At 40.3% G+C, this 23,242-nt stretch overlaps 1 protein-coding gene across 1 annotated transcript; it reads left to right on the forward strand.

Annotated features, from left to right (window-relative positions):
• Positions 1-429: 429 nt before the first annotated feature.
• Positions 430-2,349, forward strand: LOC147891141 (homeobox-leucine zipper protein HAT9-like). The gene is made up of 3 exons (XM_087389323.1): positions 430-1,491; positions 1,613-1,692; positions 1,815-2,349. The coding sequence occupies exons 1-3, from the start codon at positions 826-828 to the stop codon at positions 2,095-2,097; spliced, it is 1,029 nt and encodes a 342-aa protein (XP_087245449.1). The 5' UTR covers positions 430-825; the 3' UTR covers positions 2,098-2,349.
• Positions 2,350-23,242: the final 20,893 nt, after the last annotated feature.

Here is a 23,242-nt window from a genome sequence, read left to right on the forward strand (position 1 = left end):
GACGAGTGCTTTGACAACCTACCTCCCCCCCCCGCTCAACACACCCCACTCCAACAACCTTGGTCAACTACTAGGGGCCAGCTGCTCGTGACCTACATTGACAAGCATCCAAGGAGTGCAAGCAACCACCAGCTCAGGTGGGTGAACGCCCAAGCCGTCTGAGCCGCCATTCTTCCATGTAAAGTCCTATAGTTTTCTTATTTGCGAGAAAATGAAATATTTTAATTTTTAAAAACCTCCAAAGAAAGGGCTTAAAAAAAAAAAACGAACTCCTAGACCAAATGAGAGAAGAAGAGACATCCCTTAACCAAGGGTGAGAGGAGAAATGTGGTGAGACAGCCATTTAGTGTGACTTGTGAAATCTAAGCAGCTAAATCTCTATATATAGAGAGCGAGTCATCGTCTTCATCTTCTGATATCAGTGTTTTTCTGTGTACACACTACGTAGAGAGCGCTGCTGCAGCATCGTTCTCACCTCCCAAAACACCATAGCTTTCTCGCCCTCCTTCACTGCCCTTTTCGACCAGCTGCCTTCTTCCAAATCCTTGTGACCTTCCTATGTTATCTTCAACATCTTCACCACCCGGAGGAAACTCCTAAGCTCTCCTACATCCCAGCCGGAGCTTCCTACACCCCCCCTCTAGTTCTCTCAGCTCCCTCTTTCGTTCCCTATCGAAAACGATACCCCTCGCTCTCATCCTCCTAACGATTATCCTTATCGTCCCTCCTTGTATAAGATCATATCTTTACCCAAGATCTCATCACCCTCTCGGATCGGTTCTAGCTGTAGCTGTACGTCCTTCGCACACCCAGCTTTTGCCCGCGATGCAGACCTTCTCCGACTGTAAAGATCAGGTGCTACGCCTCGGAGGTCCTCCTCCTGCTTGCAATACTGCCCTCGGCCTTGGCTTCAACAGCAGTAGCTTCTCTTCGCCTGCTGCCTCCCTCAGCATGGCTTCCACTCCTTCCAATAAGGTCTCTCATGAAGCTCCCATCGCTGCTGCTACCCCTCTCAATTTCGGGTTCCCCAACTTGGGTTCTCAAACCAAACTCGACGAAGGATGCGCTCGGCAAGCGTTGGAGCTCCTGCCTCTCCGCCCAACATCATTTCGGACGGTCGATCCTTCTCCTGCCCCTCGCTTCATGTGGCAGCCCCGCCCAGTTGCTAGTAACAACACGAGCCCCGCTGCCAGAGGGATAGACATGAATCTAATCCCGTCGAGTGCCGACTGCGATGACGCAGCGGAATCTTCCCAGACGGGCGTCTTCTCGCCCTTTCCGACGGAGTCCGTGTGCAGGAACGACAACGGTCTTTCATTGAAGCGGGAGAGGGAGAAGACGTCCGATCTGGAGCAAGATAGGACCTGTGAGGTTAGTTCGAGAGGAAGCGATGAAGAGGAGGGCACAGGAACGAGGAAGAAGCTCAGGCTCTCGAAGGAGCAGTCGGCGTTACTGGAAGAAAGCTTCAAGGAGCACAGTACGCTCAATCCGGTATTGCAACCTCTCACGCCTTCGCGTTGTAAAACCGTTAGGGACCTTGATATTTTAAGTCCTGTGTAAGTTCGGGCACACGCTACGGTGAGCTAAATCTGCAAACTGTTGGTGTGGACAGAAGCAAAAGAACGCGTTGGCGAAGCAGCTGAATCTGCGGCCACGCCAAGTAGAAGTGTGGTTTCAAAATAGAAGGGCAAGGTATGAGAGTATCTCAGTCGTGCTAGAGCCTTTGATCGTTGTGTAGGTTGCGTGCCGATGACATCATTTGTGTAGCCTTGTGCACTGCTAAACGAAAGCTGTAAACTGTGGGCATGATGCAGGACCAAGCTGAAGCAAACGGAAGTTGATTGTGAGCTGTTAAAGAGATGCTGCGAGTCGTTGACGGAGGAAAACAGAAGATTACACAAGGAGGTGCAGGAGCTACGAGCACTCAAGGTTGCATCGCCCTGCGTGATTGCCCACGACCTCTACATGCCGCTGCCTGCAGCGACGCTCACCATGTGCCCTTCCTGCGAACGTTTGGCCACACTGGACAACAGAACTCTGGGATTCGCCAAGCCTCAGCTGACTCACCACTTCTCGCAGCCTTCGGCTGCTTGCTAATCGCCATCGCCAAAGCTCGCCTCTCTGGATCACGCCTTTTGTCTTTATTTTGTGGCTCCTTCTGCATGCTTTCACTATGCATGCTTCCTTGCTCACTGTTTGCTTCATCATGTTATAATCATCCCTCTGCTAAACGCCCAGCTCCTCTATCTCAACACGAGGTTGCTCGGCCCTTGTATCAGCCCCTCTTATGCTCTCTTCGTCGGTTGTAGGGACTTCAGTCTCCCAGAAAATGCTATAGCAAACGCGAAATTGTCTTACGATATTGGACTCAGTGCCTTACCCCGGTTTTTGCTTTGCATTCTGCACTTTCTCTCGTCTCTCTCGTTTGGTTATTGATAGCTAGTCGTCAATGCGACTGCGAAACAGAAAACGCTATACGTATGATCCGGTGAACTTGTAGGATCGAGATGCCGGCATTTGCTAGTTTTGGATTTCGCAACTCGTTTGGCTATATGCATTCAGTTCTATGTTTCTATTGTGATTGATGAACGTAAGTTCTTCAAGAGACTATTTTTAGTGTAGGAAACTTTAGAGTTTGGACTTTAACCCTCGTTGGAACTTAAAATCAAGGTGGAAAGTTGGTCATTCACTACTCAAGCGATGGACATCATTTGTCTTTAGATTGCCTAGATGCATTTAAGTGAGTGCAATTCATTCTTCTGTTGTTATTTGGACTCACTTAGGACTAGTATTAACATTGTTACATTAAAAAACGCTTGCCAAGTTCCAACCTCCCTACTTGCTTGGTGCTAAACTTGTTTGCATTAGCACCATCATCAATACTTTAGCCGATTAAGCCACTCACATTCAATTGGGCCTTGGGCAACTCGCTTACAAATTCCAACCAATCAGATAAAGACACTCCAAGTCAAGCTTGTCTTTCCAATTTTAAATTTAATACACATTTGTTGCTATTTACACTACATTATTCAAATTGTTGCTCTTATTTCAAAAAGACATGTAAACCTTAGCTAGTTTGTTAAAGTTTCTTTATATTTACATATGTTAACATTATCTATGCTTTTTTGTGGTAAAAAAAGTATCATAGATTAAGCAGAAATATATATACATCACATGTGAGTGTGCATATGGGCATGTGAGAATATTCCATTGCATTGCTTCCATCATTTGAAACAAAATGTTGTTACCATGAACACTTGTAGTATATGCTTAGTAACTACTAGAGACAAGATTGTAGTAAGGTTGTGAGTTTGTAACTCTTACACAGGACCTTTAGTAGGTTTCGACATACTAAGAGAGATCTAAATTTATTAAAGTTTCTCTACATTTACATATGTTAACACTATCTATGTTTTTTTGTGGTAAAAAAGATAATTATATATTAAGCACAAAAGAAAGTACAATAGAAAAGGATTAGCCTCTTGGGGGAAGGTAGGTTGAGGGACTAATAATAGCCGATAGTTGCCTCATGCCTTCTAATAGACGTTTCTAACATAATCTATGTTAGAAAAGAAATAGATATGGATTTTTATTGAATTATAATTCATCTTTGTATAATATAGCTATGTTTAAAGAAATATAGATGTATAATATAGCTATGTTTAAAGAAATATAGATTTGGATTTATTGAATTACAAATCAAAAGCTGAAAAATATCCATTGTAGGATAAGATTTCCTTGAGTAAAAACCAAAGCCAAGTAGTGCGTAGGTGTTGATTATTACAACGTTCATTATGATAGGGACTATTTCTTAAAAGAATAAAAGGAATGTTGCAATAGGGACTATTTCTTCAAAGGGTAAGGAATGTTGTAATAGGGACTATTTCTTAAAAGGGTAAAAACTTGTCCCTCCAATTGAACAAGAGACTTGTAAAAAACTCATTGAAAACAAGATTTCATTATGTTAACTCTACAATTTGGTTGGAATTCCATTAAGGTTATAGCAAGGTACTCAACGCAAGTTTATAAACATGTAACATAGCACCAAGGTTGGTTAAAACTTTGGGAAATTATACTATGGTCTACACGTTGATGAAGTCAGTGGGGATGTCTTAGTAGCTAGTCTTTGCTATGCGTGATGGAGTTTATGGTTTTCAATCTTATGAGTGACTATCGTGAGATTGAAACTGCACTATGTTGTGTTTTTAGAGGATGAGTTTGGGAATGTTCTTGGATTCATCTAGGTATATACATGAGGTAATGTTAAAAACACTTATCCCATGTAATTACCTTTTATGGAACTCTATAGCATAATAGTTTGGATTTACAAGGTCATGTTAGAAATACTTATCCCATGTAATTACCTTCCATAGAACTCTTCTAATTCAAATTTCAAACATGCATACATGCATTCGTGTAAAAGAGATTAAGTAATTATTAAAAGGAATTAGAAATTTGCATAAAGGAATATTTTGAATACATGTATGCTTATGGGTGTCTGCACTTTGGTGACACCCTTGGGGAAGTGTTGGGCAAGTAGAATTGCCTTGAGGCCTCACTCACTCTTAGATGAACGTTAAGTTAGTCAATCCTCTAGTCATAGGGGAACTCACCTTGCTAAGACAAGGAGATCCAGGGATCCTGTAATGGAAACACAAATTGTGAAATCACTTTGCATAATTATCGGGAGGGCATGCTTACAATGTCCTTGATGTGTTCCACATGGCACTAATGAGGTGACATGTGACATGGACTATCTACGTGGTTGATGATGTGGCACTACCTGACTGAAATAGGATGATAACGTGTGCTTTAGGCACATAAGACTAGCTCAGGCGACCTGTGGTGTGCAAGTGAGTCCTTTGCCAATTAGTAACCAAATCAACATAGGTCTAAATCCAAAAAGCTAACATTAATGGTATGTTGATGACGTTGTAGTTGGGGCCAATTGTGTTGACGTGGTAGATAGGATTGCCACATGTCAAGATTTGGGTGCCACTAACAATGTTGCATGAGTGGATGAGGTGCCACATGGCAAAGCTCCAACCTTGACCCTTTATGTGATGTGACCAATGTGCCACGTGTCAAATCCTTGGGGTGATAAGGTTAGGTAGAATCTTTGGATATTCTATAAAACACTCCAAAAGATTTTGTTAACATGAGAGTTTTGTCACAGGTAGTTGCTGCTTGGTTTACATGCTAGGTGTCACTTGGAGCTACCCATTGTGGGTGGCTATTCTATCTTACTTAAAATTGGCTTGGTTGAAGGTAGAAGCTAGTGCTGAAATTGGTTGAAGATCACCTGATTGATGAAGTTGTTTGGAGTCGATGGAGTCTTCCACTCTGCTCATGTTGGAGTCACCATCATCCCCCTTGATCGTTTGTCTCATTGAATTGTGTTCTAGATAAGATGCTATGTCAGTTGAGCTTAGCTGGCCCTTGTTTGCACGGCTTTGCGTGAGCATCGTTGCCTCTATGTGGTGGCTCATTGGGAAAAGTTTGTGAAGGTTGATGTAAGTCGTGGGTGCTGTAGCAATCATTGTAGAGCTAGATGATGCCGGGCTTGTTTGTTGGCAATGGAAGTTGTTGGAGTTGCCTCAATGATGCTAGAGGAGCCTTAGAGCTACATTGCACTATTGTGTGTGTGTGCCTTTTTCTAAGTGTGTCAATTAGATCATTGGCACCTACGCTTTGCCTTATTTAGCTCAGCCATGCCATTCATATGCTAGCCCTATTTACCCATGCATTTAGCAAGCTAGCTCAATCTGTCAGCGAGTCGAGTAGCCGTGGAAGTTGTGGTGCAATATCGAAGCTTGTTGCGTGCTTGTGGAGGGCAGTGTTGATGAAGCTTGAGTCGGTGTGAGTCCTCAGTGCTGGCACTATGGACTCGTTAAAAGGTGCTTTGATTTTGTTGATCGTTTAGGTTCAAGTGCTACTTGTAGTCGCCTAGCCAATCGTTTGAAGCTAGAAGCTGCCTATTGTGTCGGCTGCGTGCCATCAAGGTAGACTAGCCCCATTAGGGCAACTCATCGTGATTGTTGACTATAGCATTGTGCTTCTAGGTGTGAGAATATTCATCAAGTTTGGAGAATTCAAATAGTTTTGAGTTATGCAAAAACCAGTGTTCTTGCCTAACCCGATAAGTGTTTATCAAGTAACATGGCATGTGGCATAAAACATGTGGTAGCCCAACCAAGGATTACCAACATGATCCATGGGCAAAGGGTTAACAAGGTTTGACATTCATGCTATAACTGCTTGTGAAGACCATATGATTTCCTTTTAGCATCTCCCAAACGAGCATCTAAGCAAAAAAATGCTTAGACAATCTAGTTAATAGGGCAGCGCACCAATTAAGATTGAAATAATGTATCGCAATATCAGCAAGCCGCAACATGGATGAAAACTTCCCCTTGGCTGCCCTCAACATAAGTCACAATACTCTCTTGTATGCTCAGTTGCTCAACATCTCACCACGGCAATTCAACATCTCTACAAAATGCTCCTCTTCAATGCTCAACTATGAAATATAGCCCACAACTCCCCTTCACAAGTTTAATGTGACAAACATGCTCCCAATTAGGTTTCAAATTTTCCAAGGATAGCTACTAAAACGTCTTGGATAACTAGAGAGCACACCACAAATGACAAAATATATACTAGATTTAGTTGAAATAAAGAATACATACAGACCCTTTTCGGGACTAGGGTACGACCAACAAAGATGACACAATTGAGTATATGGAGAAGATGATCAAAGACAAGCCTAGATATACACCACAAGAAATGCCCCTAGGCAATTTTGAAAATTTTAGAGAACATGAACTTGGGTGAAAATTCCTATCAATTTGGGTGGAGGGTGAAGGACTCGTGAAGGATGATGACACCCCCAACATATGATAAAATTGTGAAAATTATTTAAGTTTCTAGTGGTGTTATATTGTTTGGGATGATTGCAATCATGTTTTATGAATAGTATCATTAAGCTACTGAAACTAATAAGGAACAAGTATACTTCAGCAAGGTTCCAACTAGCAGGAAGAAGATCTTGAAGAAAGATTATCGAAAGTAGCTGCATTTTGAATACTGTGGGAAATTGGGAGTAGTATCACTATGAAAACCATTATGACACTACACAAAAGAATAAAGAGAAGAGTAAGGAGTCGACACATATGGTTGAAGAATTTGATGGTCTATGCATGGCAGGACCAAGTGTGGAATACGAGTGGCTTTCTGAGAAGCAACTGTTAGTGTTTTACGAATAAATGCTTTAAGTGAGTGCATATACCAGATTGTTGTTAGTATTCTTATCTTTATATTGTTTCTCTTCTTCTTTGGTCAAATGGGACGATGATAGATATTCCATTTTAGTGATTTTAAGGATTTTATTGTTCCAACTTTGGTATCAAACTCTTTCTTTTGTGTTTTCAAGTTTGTTGGACATTTATTCATAGTTCATGTATCTTTACCCTTGCTTTAGTTTCATAATTAATGTATAATTACCCCTTCCTTAGTTTCATTGTTAATGGGTGTTTTCATCAACGTTAACTAAGAATGTATCGAGGGAGTGCTTGTGCTTAAATGGATAGTTGTGGGTTGAACCACATATTAGATAGACAGTGACGTTGGAATGGAAAAAGACAAGCACAATGAGTAGAAAGAATAGATATGAAATCCCAAAAGTACTTCAACACAGATATGCATCCTTTTGCTATGGATTTCACTCATTGCTGAATACAACTGAGTTGCAACAAGAATGTTTAAATTCAAATATATGGTAACCTTTACGATGAGACAACATTGTGGAATTCACTTACGCAATGTTGGATACAACTGGGTTGCAATGAAAATGTTAAAATTCAAAAATTTCGCAACCTTTACGACGATGAGATGACATGCCTTTCAAATACATCTTCCCGCCAATGGTCATTCACAAACATATGATAATGCCAAGCATTCGAACTATTGACCGCTACTAGTTCCTTGATTAGCAGCTTCATTAATTGCCTAACAATTTCTAGGCCAAGAATTGTATTTCCCTTTAAGGCCTATCAGGTTTGGGCATAGATGACAGGTTGAACACTCTCAAGTCAAAGTTGGAGTCACATAGGTTGGAGTCATAGGCAAATGAGATGCACCTACTACACTTTGGCACTCACGATGGTTGGACAGATGAAATTACACAAACACACAAACGACTTGCACAATGATAATAGAGAGTTAAAAATGGCTCGAATTATGCTATGAGTCACAACCAATCGGTAAGGAGGGAGTAAGGAGGTTAGGGGGATCTACAACTTGAGTGTATTTGAGTGCCAATTGCATATCATGCCCCCTTGCACCACATGTAAGAGGTTCTATACGAGCAAGTTGGATGCCCAAGTGTAAGTTTCTTCCATTTGGTTCGGAAGTGTTTTTATAGCTTTGTTGGAGGAAGTTTCTTCCATTTCCTCCAGAAGTGCACTCCATTGCTAGATCAAAAGGATGGATGGAAAAACTACTAGCTATTCCAATAGAGAAAGTCAACCATTAGGCCAACTTAATCTTTCAAAGAACACTGTTGGAAGCAAAATCATGTTACCTACTACAAAAACTCTCAAATCGGTATATACATCATACGACTTCCCTAAAATATCTACTAATCTAGCACCTCTTTCTCTTCCTCAACATTGCTAGTAGGAGCTGCTCTACTGAAGCTGCGGCCAAGGTAAACGGAGAGGGTATTGGCAAGGATGGAAGGGGGGAAGTGCCGCATGGTTTGGTGAATACCACTACACAAAGTTGGAAAGGTCTGAGTACCACAGAGGTTGTGGTACTTGCCCCTAGTCCATGAGCTATGCAAGGCACATAATTTTGGTGTAGGCATCATAGAGAAGCATGTCATGGGTCATCAATCTCTACTGGGTCTGCCAATTGTATCTGCAGAGTGATGGATCTCCAAATGACATGTGCAAGTCCATGTTGGTGTGCATCTTGGCCTTCTTCTCCGTAAACTAGATGAATTCACTCGTGATGGAGAGCCCTTGACCATGGACTCAAGTTTGGAATGTCAGAGTGGTGACAATTAGTGAAGCATGGGTTGAAGGTGGGTTGGACGATGGCATTCTTTGATTGGTCAAGGAAGTCGGTGCTAAAGTAATAGCCATTGGATCCTCAAGGTCAAGGTCTCATGGAGCCAAGCCTTTATGCACTCTGTACTTGGCATGCATTGTGCTGGGCTTCTACTTGAGGCCCATTTTTTTTGTCACATCTCCTCCTCCTCCTTGGCCTTGTCCTTGTTCTCCTCTCATAAGTGTATCTTAGCAGCCCGAAGTTTCTCCTTGGAGATGTCCCAATTTTGTGGGAGGATGGTGATATGCTCCTTCAGCACTTGGACATTTGGGGATACAATCAACGAGCTCGATGCCATGTCTTCTAGAAGAATGAGGCATTCATTTAAGCTAGTTCTTCGATAAGGGGTTCCTTGTCCTTGCTCCACACCAAGGCTAGCTCCACTCCCAACTACTTATGGAAGGACCTACTACTTATGGAAGGCTAGCTTTGCTCCCAACTACTTATGGAAGGACCTAGGGTAGTATCCTGGGTCATTGGTGGGATATGTACTACCTAGTGTGGCCATCTCGTTGACAACATTCTATTGAGTGGTTGAGCCATAATTTGTAGGTTGCACAGGTGAGGCAAGAGCATTGTGCTTCCTACATTAGTATCTGGCTCCAATTCCTCCTTCTATAACACCAATCCTTGTAGCTGGGTTGGAGGATCATTCACAACAATTGGTTAATGTAGTGTTACCACTCGGACTTGAGCTTCTTGTTCATGATCTCTATTAGCTTCGTCAATCACTTCTAATCTTGTTGGATGACTGTATCGGTCGGGTGGATGAAAGCTTTGAGTTGAGCTTCAAGGAAATACACTTGAATCCAAGATTCCACCATCTGAGAGAGATGTCATAGAGAGGGGGGATGGTAAGATGTTGATAAGACACACACACACACAGCTATGTCATAAGTGGAATAGGTGGAACAAAACATGTTGGTTGCTAATAAAAACTCGCTCCAAAACTCACTCCTCACACACACTCGCTAGTTCTTAGTGAGTAGATCATGTATGGTGTACTATTCAAGCTATTTTTTTGGCTCAATTAAATTCTTGTTTGGTGTTAGAGTTGCTTGTTTAGTCTGGATATTTTTTTAGTTCCCTCATTCAGACTTTGAGGGAATGTTGCAATATCATCTCTTGGGGGAGCTATTTAGTTGACTAAGATTTGTAAAGGGGAATTTGCACATGGTTCATGTGGTGGAAAAATCTAATTGGTTTGATGACTTAGAGTCTTTGATTTGTGCATAGTTCATGTGGGCTCCTTGCTTTGACTAGTTTGTGGCAATAGCTGACCATTGCATGTGTTTGCAAATGGCAGTGAAAATTAAATTTGATTTGGTGTCTTCGATATGGTAAGAAGATTGCCTTCTATGGACAAAGGAGAGGTTTTCTACAACTCCCATTGCATAGGCCCACATGGTGTCTTTGCATATAGATGAGTCTAAAGAGATTCAAGACAGAGATGTCAATATACTTGCATGAATATTTTGTAGAGTAGGTTGTCATAGAGTCTTGTGTATTTAGTGATTTTTGAGTTAGACCATTGAATCGGTCTATTGAGTCCTTTGTATGTGCCAACCAAGCTAGACGCTATGACTTGTTGGTGCCCTTTGGTGTTAGGAGTTGATCAATTCAATTTTATTTGGTGTCTGTATCATGTCGTCTACATCTGATTCAACCTGTATTTCATGTAATCTTTTCAACAATGGGTTCTACACTCAATTAAATGTGTTGAATATCAAAGTGAGATAGATTTGAATCAAATTCGGGTGATTCAAGTGTATTGAGTGCAATAGATTGTACAACATATTGTATTGGCTATTGACAAGTAGCTTTATCCTGGACTCCTTGCATGCCTCTCAAGAATCATTTAGGACTTTGAGATCAGTGTGATCGGGCATGTATTTGATACTGTTGCTGTACGGAGTATGTAGACCATGTAAAGGTGTATGCATTTGCTTCCACCTTTTATCTACCAATGGCAAGATGACATGTTTCTCCGTTCATGAAAGGTGCAAAGACTTCCTTACTTGATATATTTCTTCCAAAATTTTCCTGCCCACAATAAAATCACATTTGATCAATCATCCTAGAATAAGCACGAATGGGTCCACATCTTCTTTAATTTTTCCACACTTCTCTAAATGCACTGATCCACACAAAACGTGCGTATCTAATGTCAATACTTGTATAAGGATTTCTTCTTTTCAAGAAAAGTTTTCCATTGCTTATCAACAACAACTATCCCCACTAGTAACCTAGAAAACCTCCAAAATTCTACCAGGAGCAAGATAAGATGTAGGAAATCTTATTTGAAAGATTGGCACAATTTATTTGTTGAAACAATGCATGTAGATATTGATGATGTATAGCTAGAGGGAACACCACAAATGACTAACCATACAATATATTATTTGAAAGGATTAGGGTGAGGGCTAGGATTAGGATTAGGGCTAGGGTTAGGGTTAGTGTTTTTTCACTTTTGTCTTTATACCATTTTGCACAATATAAACATGCTATCAAGGATTCTTAGAGTTATAAAATTTTCACTTTTTCACTTTTAGAACTCTTTTAATTTAGTGCTATGTGTAATATAAACATGATGTTGGGATGAATCTTGAATGCCTTCCCTCAAGATCAACATCAAGAAGTAGTCCTTCCCTTGAGATGATGATTTTGGGAATGAAGAAGGACTTGAACATTACATTCCATCACACACCCTTAATGGGAATTTTCTTCCTATAGGTCAATAAGCTCTTACTTTCTCAAGAAGCTCTTTTCCATGTAGTTTGGTAAATATGACTACAATATTTTCTTTGTTGTCACAATGGTACAATGTGATGTCATGATGGAACACTCTTTGTCTGATGAAGTGTTCTCTGATATCAGTGTGCTTTTTCATAATATACTAGATTCTTAAAGATGCTTGAGTTGATTGATTATCACAATATATTGTTGGCTTTCTTCATCAAACTAATCTATTTTTGACAATATTCTTCTAATTTACATAGCTTCACATGTATGTGAGTGCTCTGTATTCTCTCTCTTGAAGATAGAGAAACAATTGGCTATTTATTTGACCATCACAATATAGCACCTTTACCAAGGAAAGATGCATATACTTGTGTGGATCTCTTTGTCTCATGATCTCCTAGGTGATCACTATCACAATATCCATGCAACCATAGATAACTACCTCTGCACTTTATTTTGAATTGTCTTCTACCTTGGATGTTCCTCAACACTCTTGGTTATATTCCAATCAAACTGTTTGGAATTGGCATGAATTGTGATAATGTACATATTGCATAATAGATGTATGGCCTATGAGCTTCCAATAGTACTTGTCCTTTACTATAGGATTTTCCAGAACTCTTGTAAGTTTCAAAATCTCTCCATGGGATTCCAATCTACCATATGAAACTCTTTACAAGACTATCCACATATTTTTGCTACCTCATTAAGGTGTTCGTTGAGCCGCTCTAAAATGATTCAAAGATGCATAAGTATAAGGTCTTTCATGTCAAAACCTATAAATATGTCTTTTTTAATCTTGTCTCAATAAAATCATCTACATACAAAAGTATTATGGGTCTAAATTAAGGCAAGAACAAGTGAGCAAAGAGGGATTCTAGTCTTTGTGTGCAGCTATGAGCTGCTTATATTCAGTTAAAACTGTGGATTAATACAATTATTTATTGTTGAATTGGGTTGTATTCTTGTTCTATTTCTAGTTCTACTTAATTGATTAATCACCAAGCATCATATGTTTATCCACCCAACACAAACCCCTATCCATTAGAATTTCATTGTTCGAATCGATTTCAACCACCGACATGGAGTAGGAAACCTTGGAGTGAAACCTTAGGATTTTAAGAGGGAGCATTCTCTGCAAAACTATTCACACACCTACACCAACTTGGGCACAAGATTCAAGTCAAACTCGGGGTGATAGAAAAAGATTATGAACATTTGGTGATCCTACTGGGGATTGAATGATGAAGGTTTTGAGTAGGGCATTGAGTGAATTAAGGATTTCATAGAACTAAGTGCACAAATTCTCAAAACAGCAGCTTATGCTAACCCAGGAAGAGTTACAATAGCTTCTTGGATTAATGAATTACTGTAAAAAGATTTCTCTTAGGATGGTTTGAGGACTTTAGTATGTTGCAAACTTGTCTGATAGCTGATGTTCAAGGGTTGAGGATTGCTCTCACGCAACCCTTTATTATTGAAGAAACATGGAATTTCTAATACATGCTCGATGAGGAAATAACATATGTGGCAAAAAAAGAGAATAACATCTACAATGAGTTAGAAGAGGTTGGAAGAATTTGGAAGACAAAGAAGCTACCATGAATTTTGAGCCAATATGGGACTGTGAGGAGGAATAGAGAACCATCTACAATGAATAGCTGGAGGAACATGATAGCCTAGCCACGTGTGAAGAGAGGTTGTCTTTTATTACCACATTGACACTAGAAGTGAATTAGTTCCAAACTTGCATCCAAGACAGCATGTACCCTTCAATAGAGAAGTGACCTTTATGGTGGCAAGAAGATTTAGATCAATCATCAATATAAAGTTTCCATTTAAGGATTCCAATAGTCTACACATAGACCAAGAAATGAGCATAGTTCTCCAAGACAAAGATATGAATCTGGCTCAGAGGCAATACACACCTTAGGCTAGGAGTAGCAAAGATAATATGTCAGAAATAGAACAGGAGATCAGACATAGTCTTGGCCAAGCTTCTGACCAAGAATCAAGTCATGGATGTAGTTCCATAGGATGTTGAAACTTGGCTGATAGAGCTCCAAATTCTACTAATAGGAGAGCTTGATCTCTTCCATGTCACTGTTGAACTCAAACAAAATGTCAAGGATAACACCATATTAGAGAATTTGGGAAAATCCTGATAATTTGGGAACTTTTGAGGGGTTGTAATTATGTAACATTCAATGTTTTTCATTGATTTTTCCCATAGATTTGGGAGTCCATCCAAATCTTGCAAATGTGCATGGTTTGCATCAACATAAATAAAATGTCAAATGTTGAGGTTTCGACCAATGCATGGTATTTTTTGAGGGGTTACAATTACAATGCATTGAGTGCACTCCATTGACTTTCTCCCTGGATTTGGCCGTGTATATGAAATTCACAATTTGGAGTGTGCCTGTTCTGCATTAGCCGAGAAAAAAACATCATATGTTTGAGTTTAATGAAGCATTTTTTGCCTCTTCTCAAAAATAGGTGGTGTTCAAAAACACCATTTTAGTTTAGTTGGAGAAAAAGTAAGAATGCAACACTAGTCCTTGATATTTTGTCGAGTGTGCAAAACTTGCAACCACAAAGCAATGGTCTGCAGAAAAAAAGATAAAGAAAAAAGATCAATGTCATACCTTCCAAATATATTTCACTATTCAAATAAATTATTGTTGTGCAAGGAAAAAAAGGTCATGCTTTTCAAGTACCTTCACTCCATTGTGGAGTCAGCATCAGAGTCAGAATCTGTTCTATGAGCCAAATTGGATAAAGCTCGCTTGCGTGCAATGGTTGGTATCTTCACCTTGATGGGGAGGTTGCTGCTCTTCGAGGAAACCTTCTTTGAGAGGTTACATTTTGGAACCCATGACCATACAATAGCATCAACAGATTCCCAACGTGGAGGATCACCTTTATTGCACATCCAAATCTTGTTCCAACAATCTGCATACACCTCCTCAATTTCTGCATTGTGTCTTTTGCATATAGGTGCCCAATATTGTATGAAAACCTTCTTGAAATTTTTAGATTTATTATCCTTCTCTACATCAGTTTGAGCAATGCCTAGCCAAATTGGGTAAATTTTTTCTGCTGGTCGGACCAAAAGAAAGTGTCCTTTTTGTACATCAACCATTGGATCAAATGATTGTTTTGGCTTTTTCCTTTGAGGTCCACAGTAATGATCATTCAACTCTTCAATTCCTTGAAACTCATCGTTTTCATTATCAAATACTTGCACACAATCAATATGTTGCGTCTTTGGCCAAAATCTCTCGTACATGCCCTCTACACTATTGTTTGGTTTATCAAGCTCATCAATCATGTTCTTCCAGTACTTCACTACTGGCTTGTAAAACTTTGTGAAAGATGCATCTGGACCTTGCAGGTGTGCCCATTTTTCCCAAAAGCGTACATACTCCTTGATACCAACTATCACATCTAAGTGATCCTTCACATACTTGAACATGGTTACATAAGGCGGCTCTCCACTTGGTAGCATTGGATGACCATCCGGATGTCTCTTCCACAACTCAATGCCACCTTCACTTGGTTGCCAATCTAATGATCGTGGATGCACTTTATATTGCATGATAGGAACTTCATTTCGCATAAAGAACCGAAATTGGAGAGGCTTTGAGTGTCCCACTAAAGAATCTTTCCCATCGCATAGGCATCCATCAACATAGCTCTTGAAATCAGGGACTTCCGTTACCAAAAATGGCGTTGGAGGAGACTCCTCACATTGTCTAAAAGTATCCATGAGATGTGCAAATGTCAATGTTTGGCTAGTTCTTAACCTCTCTGAAAACCTGCTAAACATTGCATCAATATCCTCATGTGTATGCCCAACCATCAAGAATCCCAATTGAATTGACTTGAAAATCCCTCGAGCAACAAGTAATGATAGGTATGCAAACAAGTACCTATTCTTGTTTTCAGAACCACAATTATCCAACTGCAACAATAGGTGTTCGGGTAGTTTCTTATAAGGATTTTCTTGATGGGAACTTCCAAGTCCAAGGTCTTTTAATGTTCCACCCACTGCTCCAAGATGAAGTTGTTGCTTGCCATTAGAAACATAGTGAGAATTCAATGCTTCTCTTGAGGTTAGTGCATTTAGCAGAGCATTGTCAGACCTTGGCATCCCATCATGTACTAAATCTCCAAGTGCATGGTTATCAAATCTTTCAAGATTTCTCAAACACAAAGCCAATGAACCAATCGTGAAGTTAGGATCCGACGGCCACAAGGATAAAGAAAAGTGACCATAACGTCCTTGACCATGCCCATGTCTTATCATGCCAGTCAAAGCCACTGGGACCGGAGCTGAAAGGACTTGTCTGTGTCCTTTGAACGATTGCGTAATCTAGGGATGGCTGTCTTCTTTTGGTCCATCTTATCATGGATAATGCACAAGTATGTCTGAGGATACATTTCAGAAAATCTGCGCCAAGTGTAGTACACATTTCTACAACTTTTTTGTTGTAACATGTGTTTTCTTCTATCTTCCATCAACTTATTACGTTCATTTTGGCATTTTGTCGCTGCAAGCTGAGCCTTGATTGCACTACATAAACCACACTTAGAGAATTCACTTGTTTTTGACAAAGTTACATGCTTGAATTCAGAGTTCCATATGCGGTTGAATGTGGAAGTTGACATCTCTTTACAACCCAAACTATGCTTTAATTGCATGTTAACTTCATAGAGAATATCAACCTGCTTGTATACATCCGGTATCACCAACTGTGTTTCCCTTGATCCATCCTGAAGTGTTCTACTTTTGTGTGGCATACGCTCAGAATTGTTATCCACAAAATCTTGGATTATGGCTCTACCCAGTTCTGTGTGGTCCCAACCTCTCCGCACGATTCCTTTATTACCATGTATGCACCTTCGTATACCAATTTCAAATTGCTCCCTGTATCGATAAAATGTTGTTTTTGGAATACCATGCATTTCATACCATGCTCTACAACAAACTTGAATACCATTCAATGAAAAGACATATTTGAACTGCCCATTGTCATCTTTTCGACAAGCAACCCCAAGAGTGTCATATACATAATTGGTCCGAGCCTCCAAACTTTGGCCCCAATACTCTATGCGTAATTTGGATATCATTTGACGATCGGCAAATTGACAACAATTTTGTTTACAACAATCAATCATAGATACTTTTATGACTGCATCCCTTGTGAGTCTAGATGATGCTAATGGCATGCCATGTTTTTTAGCTTTTCTCTTTATCATGCAGTAACGCCTCTTTTTTGTGGATTTTTCCATTGGGTCCTCATCTTCCATGTGCTTTTTCCCAGAACCACTTGAAGAATTCATGGTGTCATCGATTCTTAATGAAGTTCCATCTAAAAAGGTTATTTGTGCAATGGGCCATTTTATTAAGTGGATGGTATCGATGCCTGATACATCACTATGATACTTTTCAATTCCCACACCTAGATTACCTTCACCAAGCATCTCAAAATTTATAGGTTCAAATGGGTAGACATACAAAACAACACCCTCTGCAATGCTCTTGGTTTTCTGCTCATCCCATATTAAGACTTTCTTGTCCTTCCATGATTCTCGAATGGAAAACTCATCATATTCACATAGAGGTTCAACGTCAATGGTATCTAATGTTATATCATTCATTGGTATAATAGCTCCATTGACATTGTCCACACAACTCATTGATCGTGCTTTCCAACGAACAACACTACCCAAAGCCTCATAGACTAAGAATGCATCCATTGTAGGAAATGGAAGAAGTGCACTTTCATCCATACAAATATCGATCGCCACTGATACATTGTTTTCTCCCAAGGGCACACCTTGGCACATGTCATCATGTGATGTAGAGAATATTGTCCCAATGGCAACAATCTTTCCACTGACAAGCAAGTTGACTTTAACCCCCACTTTCAATGTGGCACCTGCATAGTACATAGCATTTGTTATAGTTCAATATTGATATCTGATGGTGTGACTTAGGATGAAAATGCTTTACAAGATTTCATTGCAAGACCAAATCTTCCTAAACCTTGGTACTTTGAATTTTAGGCAGCAAAATTTGGCTACATGGCCAAATCTTCACAAACCATGGTGCTTTGAAATGGAGATAGCAAGATTTGTCCACACAAACAAATTTCCCGAGATGCTGGTGCTTTCAAGAAGCCATCAAGATTTATCCACACATCCAAATCTACTTAGACCTTGGTGCTTTGAAAGAAGCCCACAAGATTTGGCCACATGGTCAAATCTCCCAGACCCTGGTGCTTTGAAAGGAGCCAAAAAGATTTGGCCACATGGCCAAATCTCCTAAGACAGTAGTGCTTTGAAAGAAGCAATAAGATTTGGCCACGCGGCCAAATCTGCTCAGACCTTGGTGCTTTCAAAGAAGCTAGCAAGATTTGGATGCACGGCCAAATCCTTAGAGACCTTGGTGACTTCTTTCAAAGCACTGAGAAGATTTGTTTGTGGCATTCTTTCAAACTTGGGGAGATTTGGTCATGTGGCCAAATCTTGTAGGCTTCTTTCAAAGCACTAGGGTATGGAGAGTTTTGGCCGTGCAACCTCCTCTTGCATGCTTCTTTCAAATCACCAGGTTCTAGGAGATTTGGCCACAAAATCTTTCAAAGCATTAGGGTTTGGGAAGATTTTGCCCTGCTGCCAAATGTTGCCAGCTTCTTTGAAATCACTAGGAAGATTTGGCCACATGGCCAAATCTTCTTTCAAATCACTAGGAAGATTTGGCAGATTTTAAAATCTTCAAACGTTAAATTTAAAAATTGAAAATCCAGATTTTAAAATTTAAAATTTAAAGTTCAAAATTCAAAATTCAAAATTTAAAATAAAAAATTCAAATTTCAAGTTTCAAGTTTCAAATTTCGAAATTCAAATCTAGAGATCCTACTTTCAAAAAAATCGTACATGCTTTTCATGATTCACGCTATTACAGTTTAAAATCATACTATTACTGTAAAAGCAAACTAGAAAATCTAAAACTATTAAAAAACCAAAACTTTAAAAGGCAAAGCTAAACAAACCTTTTAAACCAAGCATAAAAAGTAAACCTATGAGAAGGAATTGAATTCGTCTTCATGGGGGATCAAGTGCTAGGCTCACCTTGTTCTCTCCCCTCCTAGATCTCCAATGTGTACGTAGGGTGGTTTGAGAGCTTTAGGACAACGTCTTAGATGGGGTAGTTCTTGGAAAACACTCCTCCACCCTTGCTTAGCTAATTTCAAGCAAAAAAGTTCAAAACTATGTCAAAATGAGAGGTCCCGGGAGGCTCCCCATCCCAGTTTTGTCCTAACAATGTGTACTTAACTATGTAGGTTTTAAAATTCCATTACCAATTCAACTCTCCATAGATTCCACACACAATAGTTGGATTAGAAAGAGGTCTTTTTTTTTTTTTTTGCTCTGCATGCTTTTGGGTGGATTGCTCCTTCCCCCCAAAACATGCTTTTTGGGGGGGGTTGCTTCTTCCTCAACCCACCGCCTCCCCATATCCTTCTTCTCCACCTGCGAACTCATCCTCCTCTTCGGCTTCTTCTTTCTCCTCGTCTTCGGCTTCTTCTTTCTCCACCTGCGACCTCATCTTCGGCTTCTTCTTCAGGTGGATCTTCGGCCACCTGCGACCCTTCTGCCTCTGCGCTCGACCTCCTCGTCTTGGGCTTCTTCTTTCTCCACCTGCGACCTCATCTTCGGCTTCTTCTTCCTCCACCTGCGACCTCATCTTCGGCCACCTGCGACCCTTCTGCCTCTGCGCTCGACCTCCTCGTCTTGGGCTTCTTCTTTCTCCACCTGCGACCTCATCTTCGGCCACCTGCGACCTCATCTTCGGCTTCTTCTTCCTCCACCTGCGACCTCATCTTCGGCCACCTGCGACCCTTCTACCTCTGCGCTCGACCTCCTCATCTTCGGCTTCTTCTTTCTCCACCTGCGACCTCATCTTTGGCCACCTGCGACCTCATCTTCGGCCCAAATCCTTCTGCCTCTGCGCTCCCCTTGCTTCTTCGCCGCTTTTTCTACTCCCCTTGATTCGAGGTCTCCACCGCCACTTTTGCTGCTCCCCTTGCTTCCTCGAATATCCACCGCCACTTTTGCGCCCCGGAGTGGACATTCGCTCCATATGCTTTTGACAAGTTGCTCTTCATACATTTAGGACTTATCTTTCGAGACTGAGCTGCAAATCGAAAGCTGCAAATCGAAAGCGGACATTCGCTCCCCTCTGGTGCTCTCCTCTCCGTGCTTCTCCCCTTCGGCTCCTCTTCCATTTGCCAGCAAGAAAGAAAACTCCTACAATTGCTAGAGCTACTCTCTCTACAGCTCCTACAATTGCTTGAAATCCAAATAGCACAAGCTCAGGAACAACAATGGCTACTCAATCATCCAAGTAAGAAAAAGAAAGAAATCGAAAGTGTACCTAATTCTTGCATCTTCTCCATTTTTTCCATTTCGAAACACCACGATTTGAAAGAAAGAGTCTTGTAAAGTAGGAATCTCGAAGTGTGATTTGAAAGTAGGGTCTTTATTATATGATTTGACTTTCAGATCTTGAAATTTAAAATTTGAATTTTGTATCTAAGATTCAAAATTTCAATTTTGAATTTTGAATTTTAAATTTTAAATTTTGAATCTCAGATTTTGAATTTTGAATTTTGAAATTTTCAGATTTGAAATTTGAATCTTAAGATTTGAATTTTGAATTTTAAATGGGGAGATTTGGCCATGCGGCCAAATCTTCTTGGCTTCTTTCAAAACATACAAGATTTGGCCATACAGCCAAATCTTTCTAGACCTTGGTGATTTGAAGAAGCTATAAAGATTTGGCATCACAACTAAATCTTCCTAAACCTTGCTGCTTTGAAAAGATTTGTCCACATAGCCAAATCTTCCTAGATACTCATGATTAGAAAGAAGATAGCAAGATTTGGCCGCATGGCCAAATCTCCCTAGACCCAAGAAGCTAGCAAGATTTGGCCACATGGCCAAATCTCTTTAGACCTAGATGATTTAAAAGAAGCTAGAAAGATTTGGCATCACAACCAAATCTCCCCAAATCTTGTTGCTTTGATAAGATTTGGCCACACGGCCAAATCTCCCTAGACCCTTATGATGAGAAAGAAGCTAGCCGCACAGTCAAATCTCCCTAAACCCTCGTGACTTATAAAAAGCTAGAAAGATTTCACATCGTAGCCAAGTCTCCCCAAACATTAGTGCTTTGAAAACTTGGTGCTTTGAAAAGATTTGGCTGCACGGCCAAATCTCCCCAAACCTGGCGCTTTGAAAAGATTTGGCTGCATGGCCAAATCTTCCTAAACCTGTGCTTTGAAAAGAATTGGCCGCATGGCCAAATCTCCATAGACCCTTATGATTAGAAAGAAGCTAGCAAGATTTGACCACACACAAATCTCACCAAACCCTGGTGCTTTGAAAAGATTTGGCTGCACGGCCAAATCTCCATAGACCCTCGTGATTAGAAAGAAGCTAGCAAGATTTGGCCGCACGGCCAAATCTCCCTAAATCCAAGTGATTTAAAAGAAGCTAGAAAGATTTAACTGATTTGAAAGAAGCTATCAAGATTTGGTTGCATAGCCAAATCTCCCCAGACCCTAGTGCTTTGGAAGAAGCCCACAAGATCTGGACACAAGGCCAAATCTCCCCAAACTTTGGTGCTTTGAAAGAAGCCCATATGATTTGGCCACACATCCAAACCTCCCCTTCCAGTGCTTTAAAAGAAGCCCATAAGATTTGGCCGCACGGCCAAATCTCCCTAGTGCGGCCAAATCTCCCTAGAATCTGGTGCTTTCCAAATCTACTACTATGTCTAGTGTCAATTCTAGATTCTATTTCAGATATGTTTATCGATAACGTGTTTTGTCTAACATTAAAGATTATAAAAATGATAGTTTATATATTGCTTGGGTTTTTTTACAGGAAAGACACAAATGTGAAGAAGGTTGAGAAAGTTATAAGTGGATTTGCAGAAAAAAGCATACCTTGGTACTTTGACATATATAGTATTGAGGGAGCACAGTTGACACGAGTTCACTTATTTGTTTTGTTACCTAATAAAAGTGCATACACTTGTGTTGGATCAGTACGTCAAATCACTGAAGATGTGGTTGGAAAAGAGGGAGATATTGGATTGTTGATCATTATAAATCAAAATAAGAAGTTTCTCTTGGATCCCAATGATTATGAAGCATCTCGTATGAAGTCTGATGTAGATGACAACATGCACTCAAGAGGCTGGATAAGTGTTGAATCAATTGATGGAAATGAAATTGACACAGTGACAACAATCATTGAATCATATCGCAAAGTTTCAGCAACATTAAAGAAGCGTAAGAGTGGGGAAGATAGTGGGGAAGGAACAAAGAAAGGAAAATCGACTGTGGTTCAAGCACCAGGTGGTAGCGGAGAAGGGGCAAAGAAAGGAAAGCTAACTATAGTTGATGTACCACAAGAAGGAACACCTCCAGAGGGTATGCTAGCAGTTGTGGAAAGAAGCAGCGGTAGTGAATTGGAGCCAAGTGGAAAGGTCATAGGAAAGAAAGGGCAAAAGAAACCATCAGGCTTGGTGGAATATGAAAAATACTACCCATTCGGGTTGCATGCAACATTTTCAATTCCAGTTACAAGATGTCAAAAAGCTCCTCCAAGCTATGTATATAGAGGGTTGAACAAAGAGCATGTGGAGAAGCTTGCTGCAGACTTCGGTTATAACTCTAGGCCTCCTGCTGCTGTAGCGGATTTAATGCCTTTCAATCCTGAAACAAAGCAGCCCCTGGAAAGGGTAGATAAAAAGGATTTAACCAAGTGCCACTACTGGATACTATCTGGACAACATTCAATATATGCTGCTAAAATATTCACATCTAATGATGATAACAGCACGGCCCAAAGAAAGAACTACTACCGCACCTGCCAGGCGAGGATTGTAGTGAATTGTCCCGCACGCTTTTGTGTGGAGATATCAAAGATGGCAAACCTGGAGTCTCAAAATATCTTGAGACAATCTCCATACATTGATATACTTAAGCAGATGAGGGGACAATGGATTCTCTTTAACAGATCCAAGAAAGCACAACAAGGGCTTGCAAAAGGACATCCAGATCGTGAGAATTGGGATGTAAGTACAGATTTTAATTATGAATCATTTTTTACAAGTCGGTTTCATAATTATTGCATTCTAATGGATTCATATATTTTGCAGGCTTTCATTGACACTGGCAAGGTAACATTGGGCAATAGCTTTGCCACGAAGGATGTACATATGATAATCACAAGCGATGCCATTTATGATGGTTGGATCTCCATCCTTGAGGATTACATTGCAGGCAAATATTCACAAGATGGAAAA

The sequence above is a fragment of the Dipteris shenzhenensis genome, chromosome 18 (genome assembly GCF_047967505.1).
Source record: "Dipteris shenzhenensis isolate YYH24624 ecotype China chromosome 18, Dip_SZ_1.0, whole genome shotgun sequence".
Taxonomy (NCBI): Eukaryota; Viridiplantae; Streptophyta; class Polypodiopsida; order Gleicheniales; family Dipteridaceae; genus Dipteris; species Dipteris shenzhenensis.

Bases quoted from the DNA above. Each gene is read 5' to 3' on its own strand.
- LOC147891141 (XM_087389323.1), top strand. From the start codon at position 826: ATGCAGACCTTCTCCGACTGTAAAGATCAGGTGCTACGCCTCGGAGGT. The intron at 1,492-1,612 runs GTATTGCAACCT...TGGTGTGGACAG, and splicing joins AGCACAGTACGCTCAATCCG to AAGCAAAAGAACGCGTTGGC. The intron at 1,693-1,814 runs GTATGAGAGTAT...GGCATGATGCAG, and splicing joins TTTCAAAATAGAAGGGCAAG to GACCAAGCTGAAGCAAACGG.